Source organism: Motacilla alba, chromosome 26 (genome assembly GCF_015832195.1).
Source record: "Motacilla alba alba isolate MOTALB_02 chromosome 26, Motacilla_alba_V1.0_pri, whole genome shotgun sequence".
Lineage (NCBI taxonomy): Eukaryota > Metazoa > Chordata > Aves > Passeriformes > Motacillidae > Motacilla > Motacilla alba.
This window is the reverse complement of record NC_052041.1, coordinates 2,195,810-2,206,539: the sequence shown is the minus strand read 5'-3', so window position 1 is coordinate 2,206,539 and position 10,730 is coordinate 2,195,810. Positions and strand designations below refer to the sequence as shown.

Sequence of the window (10,730 nt, the reverse complement as noted above, 5' to 3'; positions counted from 1 at the left end):
CCACATGAACCCAGACTGCCTTTGCACAGGTGTTTATTCAGAGTTAACACTCACAGACAAACAGGTATTTCCCCTCTCCCCACATACACTTCATAGCATTATTTTAAATATAAATAAACATTTAGTGCTGGGAGCTTGGCAGCTTCACCGACAGCAAAGTGCATGATGGTGCAAGGTGGGAGATCAACCCTGTCCCTCTTCTTCCTGGGACCTTCTTGCACCAGTTTCCCAAGTCCAAATCCAGCAGAGCAGCAGATGAACTTCATGAAAGTGCCGAGACCTGACAGTGTTGAGTCCCTCAGGGACTCATCCTTCAGTGCTGGAACTGAGCAGCCTCTGCTCCAGGCCATGGTCTGGGACCATCCTTAGTCCCAGAGCAGGGCCAGGTGAGGGTCCTCTCCCCGCCAGCCCCAAAAGAGAAAAAGTCCAGGAAAACAAGCCACAATTCCTTATTTCAGCATCATCCCTGCTGCTGAGCAGGACTTCTTCCTAGAGGAGCCCAACAGAGCCAGAGCAGGGGCTCCCCAGCCCGGTGTCAGTGGTGAGGCAGGCAGGGACACGGGGGCAAGCAGCACCACTCAACAAGCCAAGAACAAGGTAAGAAAGTGGGATTTGGGGCCAGCAGAGGGCAGGGGATCCCAAAGCCTCCCGGGGCAGTGTTGGTCCCCGGGGGCTGTTGCCGGGGAGTCACCCCAAGGAAGGCTGGTCCAGGGAACAGCTTCCTCTGCCCAGAGCCGTGGGAAGGAGCAGCCTCCACATCACTCTGCTCCCACACACGGACACATGCTCGGGTCCAGCCTGCTGGGGGGGCCACCCCCATGTGCCAGCAGCACGGGTGTCCCAAGGCTCTACAATCCACACCAGCGACTTTTCTTAAAGGTATCTGGTGCCACCAGGTGGTCGGGACACAAGTGCACCCCAGGACTGGCCCCTAGGCAGGGGACAGACCACGGCCAGACAGCAGGATGGCACAAGGACGGTGTTTGGACCCACAGGCACAGGGCACGGGACACTTTTCTGCAGGCAGGGCAGTGCCTCAGTCCCACCAGGTCCATCTCAGTCCTCCTCCAGCCCCACCGGGGGGCTCCTCCTCTACATTGCACACAGTGAAGGTCCCTCGGGACCCCAGAGCAACTCATAAATAGGGAACTACAGACTCTACATTGCTACAGGAGAGCACAGCACAGCTCAGGGCGGGGGAGCCACGCTCGCCCCGGTGGCAGCGGCTGCCCCAGCGAGTCACGGCCGGGGCCGGGCAGGGACGATCCTCCGCTTGGCACTGTAGAAGTCTGGAAGGAAGAAGGAAAGGGTTGGAAAGTGTCTCCAGCCTGCTGGGAGCAGCAGGGAAGGAAGAGGGAGGTGTCCCAGGGAGGGCACCCCAAACCCAGCCCGGGTGGGTTTCACCCTAAAGCCCCCACGCAAAGCTGGAGAGCAGAGCTGTGAGTCTGCATCATCTCTGCTCTGTCTCATCTGCAGTTCTACTTCTGGCCCTGACCATGGAGGACAGGAAGAAATTTTTCACTGTGAGGCAGTTGAGACACTGGCACAGGTTGCCCAGGGAGGTTCTGGATGCCCCAACCCTGGAAGTGTCCAAAGCCAGGTTGGATAAAGGCTTTGAGCAACCTGGGCTAGTGGGAGATGTTCCTGCCCATGGACCTTAAAGATGATCTTTAAGGTCCATTCCAACCCCTTCATATTCTGTGATTCTAGGATTGGGTCAGGCCATTGGAACTGAAGGTGATGAATTTGGGGGCATCTTCAGCTACAAAACCCCAATGCCAGTCCCCTGCACAAACCCCAGCAGCCAATCTTCACCCAGCTGGTGGCCTTTTTCCCTTTGTAGATGGGCTCTGCTTCCCTAGGAGAGATCCAGGGAGGGTGGGACCCCTCTCCACGCCCAAGAGCCAGGCAGGGCTCTGGCACCCAAGTCCCCTCTGTCTGTCCCTGCCATGACATCAATGCCACCAAACCCTCAAGGAGTGACACCAACCCCCAGCACCCACCTTTGATCGTGGTCTGCCCACGTTTCAAGCTCTGCAGGGAACCAGCCTTGTAAACCTTTGAGCTCTGCTGAGCCTCCTCGGGGCAAATCCTGCCCACACGCTCCTTGGGGGGAACCCTGTGGGCCAAGGAGCTCCTGCTGTCACTGCTGATGACAGCCCTGACCAGGCTGTGCACCTCCTGGGGCGGCTGCTCAGCCACCAGGATCCTCTCCCACTTGAAGGGCCCTTCCAGGGGAGTCTCTGTCTCAAAGTTGAAGTTCCAGCGCTGCTGAGCTTCCTCCAGCTGTTGTTTCATCTTGTCCTCAAAGTCATGCTGGAGCTGCTCGTGGTCCACGGGGCCAAAGAGGTTCCTGCAGGCCTTGCTGCTGCACGGGGTCTGCCCAGCCCTGCTCTGGGACAGCGGCATCGTGGCGGCTGCGGGGAAACCAGAGCGAGTTACGGGGCTGGGATGATGGGAGCAAACACAGGGGAGAGCTGGCCACCAGGGCAAAGCACACGGTAGCCAAGCTGGGCTGGGTCTGCAGTGAGGCAGCCCAGAGGGGACTGACACAGCTGGAGTCTGACTTTGGAGATTTTAGCAAAGGCTTGAGCACGGCTGAGGTCAGACACAGCCCAGTGCGAGACAGGAGGGTGGGGAAGGTGCAGATGTCAACATTTCCTACTCCTGCTCCTGCCAGGTCAGAGCATCCAGCACCTCACTGCTCCACCCACAACACCCCTCGGGGTGCCAGCCTCAGCCACGGCAGGATGATGCTCCCCTGGTCCTCAGACACTGCCCAGCCTGCTCATCCCCACTTCCATGCAGGCAAGGGCAAGTTGGCACACGGGCAAGTGAAGCAACAGGATGTTTTTCTGGCCAGTTTCTTCATCTCAAGAACTCAGACCCGGCGGTAAGGAAACCTTCAAGCAACTGCAAGAACATGCCACAAGCTTGACCACTTTGTTAACCACCCCCCTTATCTGCAAGGAGCTGTTGGGTAACCAGAAACAAGACCTTGTTTGTTTTTTTTCAAATCGGTGCCAAAAGCCTTGACCTTCCCAGTAAGTGACAAAGCCTTTCCATCCGAGCAGTCCTTCCCCTGACACACATGTGGGGATAATGGACCCCTCACTACACCCCACTTATGAGGAACCTCGAGACAGAATCAGAATTGTTAAGGTTGGAAAACACCTACAAGATCATCGAGTCCAGCTGATAAGAGCCAGCACTGCTCTGGGATTTGAGTTTTCAGAGCTAAGGCTTGCCCCCGCTGCAACAGCCACACTCACAAAATCAGCTTAAAAAAGGAAGATTGATAGCTCCCATTTCCCACATAATCTGGGACTCTCAAAGCCAGGCCACAAAAGATCCTTCCCATCCCCAAACTTCCCCAAAAAGTGACTTCTCAGCGTCCTGCAGGGAAGATTTCTCCCCAAAGTCAGCACCTGCGGCCCCTCTGGATTGCCTGGGCCACATTGTCTTCCCCACATTCCACCCCTTGAAGCACGCAAGAAATGACTGGATGTGGCACTCAGAGCTCTGGTCTAGCTGACAAGGTGAGGATCGGTCAGATTTTGTACTCGAGGACCTTGGAGGTCTTTTCCAACCTTAATGATTCAATGATCCTATTACCAGGCACGTCATCAACCCAGCGTGCCATGGGCAGCCGGGGAGTGCCCGGCCCGGGGGCTGGGGGGTCACATTCAGCCCCTGTGGCCACCCCCGTGGGCACCCTGCGCTCAGACTCAGCACCCCGAGTAAAAATAGAAATCCAGCTTCCTATCTCCGGGCAGTCTGAGCGCACAGACAGGGGTGACCTCACTGCCAGGCAAGTCCCAGCATGTCCAGGCAAGCCCGGGCAGGTAGCGGGAGGGGGACACGTTCCGTCACCCTGACCAGACACCCCCCGGCCCTCCCCGCCTGCGTCACGAGCCGATGTCCCCAATTCTCAGGTCACCGGCGCGACACAGGTGCCACCCTGGAGCCTCAAGATAACACCCTCGCCCTGACTCATGGCTGCAGATTGCCAAAGCCACCACCGAGGGAGGGACCGGGGCCGGGTCATCGTCCCCTCCCATGGGGCTGGTGCCGCTTCCAGCGACCTCTGCCCAGCAAGAGCCCCGAGGCTCCGGCAGCCGGAGGGAACCCCGAGATTCGGGCGAGGAAGCGGCAGGTGCACGGCCCGGTTAAAACCCCTGCCAGCCGAGCTGGGTGATGAGAGCACCCCTGAGGGACACCCAGCGGGGCTCCCCAGGCACCGGCGACAGCCAGGACCAGTCACACCAGTTTGGGGAAGGCTGGGCGAGCAGGAGGGGCTGGGGGCACCCGCATCCGGGAGTGGCCGAAGCCGCTGATCCCGCGGAGAGAACGCCCGGTTCGTGACACCAGTGGGTCCGGGGGGCTGGCACGGGGGTGCGGGGGGGGAATCCGGTGCCCGCCCGGACCCGCAGGATGCTCGGCCGTGGGACCGCGCCCGCACCGCACCCTGCACAGCACCGCGCCCCGCACGGCGCAGCACCCTGCACAAGCACAGCACCCTGCACCGCACCCCGCACCGCACCGCCGCCACCGGGGGCGAGCGCCACCCAGCCCGGGGGCTCCGTATCCCCCGGGGGGCTCCGGGGGCTCCCGGCGGGCTCCGCACCGCCACCCCCGGCGCTGCCACCCCCGGCGCTGCCACCCCCGGCACCGGGCGCGGCCCCCGCTCTCTCCCAGCCCTCGGGACGCAGCCCCAGGCGGAGCCGCCCCCGCCACGGCGTTTCCCCCGCTTCAAGCACCGGCGCTTCCCGGGAAACCGGCGCTCGCCCTCCGTCCCCGGCCAGCGAAGGAGCGCAGCCCGGCCGCCGCCCGGCCCCCGCCCGCACTCACCGCCGTCTCCGCGCCTCTGCCGGTGCCCGGCGCGTCCCCCGCCTTTATAGCGAGGGCGGGGCGGAGCCGCGAGCCGGTCCCGGCGTCGCCCGGGATTTCCCTCCCGCCCCGCCCCGGCGGCCCCACGGCAGCCGCCCCCGTTCTGCCTGCGCTCCTCGCCCCCCACCGCCCCCTCCTCTCCCATCCCGGCTCCCTGGAATGTGCGCGGTGCCGGGGGAGACCCGGGCGTGCCAGGACCGTGGGCACCGGGACCCCCTTGCTAGGGACGGCGGGGACCTGTGTCAGGGGATACGGGGACCCCCCTTCCCTGCGGAGTGCAGGGGCCCCCCTGTAGCAGGAGATGGGGGACCCCCATCAGGGGATAGGGGGAACCCCTTCCTAGGTGGGTGCAGGGACCCGGCATCAGGGACCAGAGGGAAACGTCAGCCCGGAGATAAAGGAAACCTCAGCCCGGAGATACAGGGCTCTCCCCCTGGGAGGTGCAGGGATCTCCCCCATCAGGGAATGCAGGGACCCCCCCACCATGAGGACATGCAGAGACTCCCTTCCTAGAGGGGTCAGGGGACAGGAAGATGCCCATGAGGGATGCACAGATCTCCTTGTTAGAGGGTACAAAGAGCCCCCTGAAGTGGATCCAGGGGTGCCACATTCCAGCTGGGACATGGAGGAGTTCAGCCAGCTCCAAGGGGGTCTGATCCTACCCAGGCTGTCCCACCCACCGGGCCACTGCAGGAAGGAGATTAATGGATTAGGGAAGGGGTGGCTCAGCCCCTTGGGGTGCCAACCTGAGAACCACACGGTGATGATTCTCCCCTGGCCCCCAGGCACTGCCCAACCCATCCCGGGCCACCCCCGGCCGCTCCAACTGGATTGTCTCCCCCAGGCCTGGCTCTGCTCCACCAGCTGAGCCCCAGAACCCACTCTGGGTGGAAAAAAGTGTTTTGAGTAGGAACTGCTGCTCTGAGTCCTGCAGATGTCCAGGCAGGGATGAGGAGGAGGAACAAGTCTGTGCATGTCCACAGGAACCTGTGGAAAGGATTTGAGGGGATCTGTGGCTTAGCATCCAAGGGAAGGTGTGAAGACAGGTCAGCTTCTGCTGGGGTTACTCTGCGGGCCTGGAAGGAGCTGCCCTGAGCCTGGCTGGTGGCTCCATCCCTGCCTGGTGGCCTGAGAAGGGAAGGGATGCCCTTGGAGCCAGCCCCGCGGGGCACAGGGGCCGTGTCCTGCAGCCCCCTCACGGCTCGGGCACACGGAGACAAACACCACCTGTTCCCGTGGGCACAAGGAGGTGACAGCACAATTCCAAGTGACAAAGGCCATGTTAAAGCGATCCCTTGGGAACGCCAGGTCTCCTCAAAAGCCCCTGGAGGCAGCAGGTACTGAGGTGCTGAGGAGGACCCTCGGTGTGCAGACCGCTCCTGCTTTTCCCAGCTGGAGCAGCAGCTTCCCACTGGCCGGAGCAGCTAAGGAGTGTGTTGGGGCATGTTCAGCTGGAGCCTGCCACAAGCTGCAGGAGTATTTCACAATCACTCGTCCCCACTCCGGGGAGCTGTGCCAGGGTGCTGGAATTTGGTTCAGTGGTGGCTGTCCAATCTCCCAGAGAGGCACAGCTGGGTGAACAGGAAAGGTGAAAAGAAGATGGGGAATGGGAAATCACAATTCCAAGTGACAAAGGTCAGTGGGAAAAGTGTTGAAAGTGTGAAAAGTGTGAATCACTCGTCCCCACTCTGCAGAGCTTTGCCCAATTCAGTGGTGCCTGCCAATGGTTCAATCCCTGTGGCTGCCTCCAGAGAGGCATAGTTGGATGGAAATGAGGATGAGGAATGCTAAATTCATGTTACAGCACTGAAAACCCTGTAAAAATCCTGTAAAGATGCAGTCTGCACTTAAAGGCTCCAAAATCCATCCTGTGTTTCTGTTTGCAATAGGCAGGGAGAGGAGGGGGCAAGTTGGGACAGGGAAGCTGTCACTGGTTTTTCCACCTAGGAATTTCTGCTCCTGGGTGCAAGGAGCAGCCTTCAGAGCCTCATGCAGAGGAAACTGCAGCGCTGGATGCTTGCAGATCCTTTCCTTGCCAAGCTCCAGCTCTGCTCCAGCTGCAGGTGTGAGTTTGCTCCCTCTGGATGTGAGGGATGCAATCGGCACCGCCCCAGCCCGGGCATCTCCCGGCTCAGTGCAGCTCCGGTGCCACCTGGGCCTCTGGCATGAAGCTGCATTTACCAAAGGATGTGCTTAAAACATTTTCCATTTTTTCCATAGAACACTTCCTCCCTTCTGCCCCACAGTCCATAGAAGGAAGTGGGAACATCAAACCAGCAGCTTTTTGAAGTGGCACAGGAAGGAGGTTAGGAACCCAGAGTGGCTCTCTTGCAACCCAGAGTGGCTCCAGAGCCACTGGTGCAAGACTGAGGGATTCCAAAGGTGAGATAAGCCGACCAGCCTGGCTGCTGGGAGCATCCCAGTGACACCAGGGGTTCATCCCAGGGCTAAACCAGCGAGAAAATCAATCAGACACAGATTTTCCCTTAGGAAAGCAACTCTCAGCGATTTTTTGGTGGGGTGAGGGTTCACTCCCCACACCCTGGGATGGGGGTATGGGGATGTTTCTGGCTCCTGCAAACTCCACTCTCGCTTCCCTTCCTCCGGGAGAGGGGAGCCCCAGCCACGCCGGCATCCGAGGAAACCTCAGCCAAGGGGTAACTGGAAATGGGAAGTGGGGAGAGGGATGGCGTCAGGGTCTGGGTCAGGAAGTCCATGGGCACGTCTGCAGTGGCATTACCAGAGTAAAAAGGGCTGAGGGGGGTAGGAGGAAGAGTGATTAAGACGGCGATACAGGAACTTTAAAAAAAATAGAAAATCCTAAAGGTGATTCATGGTGTTTGATCCCACAACACGGAGGAGGAGGAGGAGAAGAGGGAGGAGGAAGGCAGACACGGGATTCGGGAGCAGGATCAGCGCCGAGGGCTGATGGGCTATTTCCTTCTCACCATTTATAGCCGCAGTGTGGGATCGGTCACCTCCCCTGTCCCGGGCTCGCTCTCCCCAGGGCTCCCAAAGCCCCACCCGGGAGGAGTGTGTTCGTGGGAGAATCCATGTTTATCACTTCCTTGAATAACCCATCCCAATGCCTGGAAGAAATAGGAACGCATTAAACGGCTGCATATTTCACAGCCTTCAAAGGAACATCCATCCCGGCACCGGGGGCGCCCGAATGCTGAGCAGCGGCCGCAGGGAGCCCTCGGGAGCATTTCATGGCCAGGGGATCTCCCCAGGTGGGTCCCGCAGAAGCCGAAGGGAGTGGAAGCCTCAGCAGACACAAACACATCACTCGGGGCAGGCGGAGCGCGGGGTGACTCAGCCCATCGCACACAGCCCGGCATCCGTCAGGGAACGTGCCCGGGCACAGCGCTTCTGCCAGGCTCGTCCCCGTCCCGTGTCCTCCTCTGACTCGGGAAGCAGCACCCCAAAAGCCACGGGGACACGGGCGGCAGCTCCAGCGGGGAGCAGGGAAAAACAGGTGAGAAACTGTTGTAAAATAGTTGGTAGATCGTTAAGCACGGGCTGTTAGTTTGGTTATTATATTGTAAAAGGAGTTTAAAGGGTAGTTTTAGGAAATCCGGTACTCAGGTACCAGAACACACCTCAGCAAAGGGCAGCACCCCCAGCGAAACAGCCAGCCTGGCCTGAACTGCAATGGGCCAACCGAGCGCCTCAAACCTTCATGCGAATGAAGGATCCCGACAGAAACCGACCCAGAGGGACAAAACACGGGACAAAAAGGGGCTCCTGAGCCGGGGGAGCTGTGCTGCTCCCCTGGAGCATCGGGGCATCGCTGCTGGAGCAGCCCCAGCGCCGGCGCTGCAGCATCCTCGGCGGGAGCGCTGCTGCTCGGCCCGGGCCCCTGCTTTGGGCCTTGCTTTAATTAGAATTAATGCTGAAATCACCATTGTACCCCTGCTTTAGGCCTTGCTTTTATTAGAATTAATGCTGAAATCACCATTGTACCCCTGGCTTTGGGCCTTTCTCTTTGTTATAATAAAAGCTGAAATCACTTTAGCACCGGGAGCTTGGTCTCGTTTTTATCAGAACGGCTTGGGTCCGATGGAGGGATCAGGGCTGGAATGCTCCAGCCTTGGGAAATGGGGAAATGTGGCTTCACGGGACGGCGTTTACAGGAATAACACCCTGAGGTCCACCCCGTGCTCATCGGGACTGCTTTAAATGCACACAGATTCCTGTGTGTAAGGATTTTACATGGGTTTGAGATTTAGTGGTCAAAGATCTATTGTGAAGAGGGGTTTTTGGGGTGGGGAAGTAATATTCCTGTTAGATCAACCAGCATAGAGGGGAAAACAGCAAAGATTTGGGCAGATGAGCATCTCTGAGGTCTTTTGGAATGGAGATGGCAGAGATCAAGGCACACTTATTTCTCAAGGTGAGATAAACTCTGCAAAAAGGTGAATTTCTACCCAGAGAAGCACCCTGAAAATGGGGGGACCTAACACAGGACCTCTGCCCCAGCACGGAGAGTGGGGAGATAGCACATGGGGTTGGGGTTCAGTCCTGCAGAACACACCATCCTACACCCCAAATGTCCAGCCAGGGCTGTGTCCCACTCCATGGGGCACAGGGGTGATTTTTTTCCCCTCCTCAAACAGCTTTTATTTGCCAGAACATCCCAGGCAGGTGGAAATTACTCAACCCAGGACAGCAGATTGCCAGTGACAAAGTCCTGAGTATTCCAGCACTAAAAAGCCTCTTCAGCAAGATTCAAATCACCAAGAGTTTTTTCTCTGTGGTTTTTTTATTATTATTATTATCTCTGCTAACAAGCTTTTTTCTTTTAAGTGGGAAACGTGAAGGCTCTTAATGAAACCCTCACGCTCCAGCAGAAGTCTAAATGAAGCCAGTGTTCGGCTGGAGGGCGTTTGTATCCCAGCGCAGCCTGTTTTCCCATCAGCTCTTTGAAGTGCCCTATTAAGTGATTTTATACTAATAGGATTTTCCCAGGAAAGAAAGACAAGAATGACAAAACGCTGAATGCTTGATTAACTCTGCCCCTAAAAGAACTCGGATCGTGTTAATTGACTGTTCCCCTGCCATATCCAGCCCTTGTTTGCCCCATTTATGAAGGCATTTTGATGAGACACCAGACCCAGCAGAGTGGAAATAGAGTCCCACCAAGCACAAATAGGGGATGAGACAGTCCTAAAACAAGGCCTTTGCTTACTGGAAATATTCCTGGATGCGAGAGCCAGGCTATGAATCGGGCGCTTCATTCGGCCCCTCACTCATTTTCATCCAAGATTGTTTTTAGCCCCATTCACAGTCATTAACGTAATTGCTTCACTGACTTTCCATGAGCAGCTTGGAAGCTTTGTGGGGTTTTTTTGCTGGCAGCAAAGGCCTCATTGTTCGGAGCACGGCCGGGCGGCCGCAGTACCTGGCTCCAAACCCTGCGCCCGGCTGCCCCTTTATTCCCTTGCTGCTCCACCTCATTGCCCACGGCCTGGAGCACGGCAGGACGGGGCAGACAGAGGAGGGGACACAGACACCCACTGGGAACCGGGGGCGAGCGGCTCCAGCCTCTTGCAGTGCTTCCTGCAGGGAAAAAGCTCCATCCAAAACACCCACCGGGGGTTATTTTGTAGCCAGCAGCTCCTCAGGGGCATCTCAGCGAGGGCAGAGGGAGGAACAGCAGGAGCTTACCCAGCAGGATAAGCAAGTGGAGGGAGCGTGGGGCAGGATTGCTCCTGTCCATGCAGCTCTCGGGTGCCCAGCCCTCGGTGCAGCCCAGCCCCTGGAAGCTGTCCATGGATGTGACTCCTTCCCAATGCACAGCACGTGTGGCACGGGGCTGCTGCTGAGGGCTTTGCTGC

At 58.4% G+C, this 10,730-nt stretch overlaps 1 protein-coding gene across 2 annotated transcripts; it reads right to left on the bottom strand.

Moving 5' to 3' along the window:
- Positions 1-16: 16 nt before the first annotated feature.
- On the bottom strand, positions 17-4,956 carry CDKN1A (cyclin dependent kinase inhibitor 1A). 2 transcript variants are annotated; one of them, XM_038162752.1, is made up of 3 exons: positions 4,852-4,956; positions 2,004-2,417; positions 17-1,289 (listed from the first exon to the last, which is right to left on the bottom strand). In XM_038162752.1, exons 2-3 carry the CDS (start codon positions 2,407-2,409, stop codon positions 1,240-1,242), a joined length of 456 nt encoding a protein of 151 aa, XP_038018680.1. In that variant the 5' UTR covers positions 2,410-2,417; positions 4,852-4,956; the 3' UTR covers positions 17-1,239. The 2 variants fall into 2 exon arrangements, with proteins under 2 accessions (XP_038018680.1, XP_038018681.1); XM_038162753.1 differs by lacking the exon at positions 4,852-4,956 and adding an exon at positions 4,761-4,784.
- Positions 4,957-10,730: the final 5,774 nt, after the last annotated feature.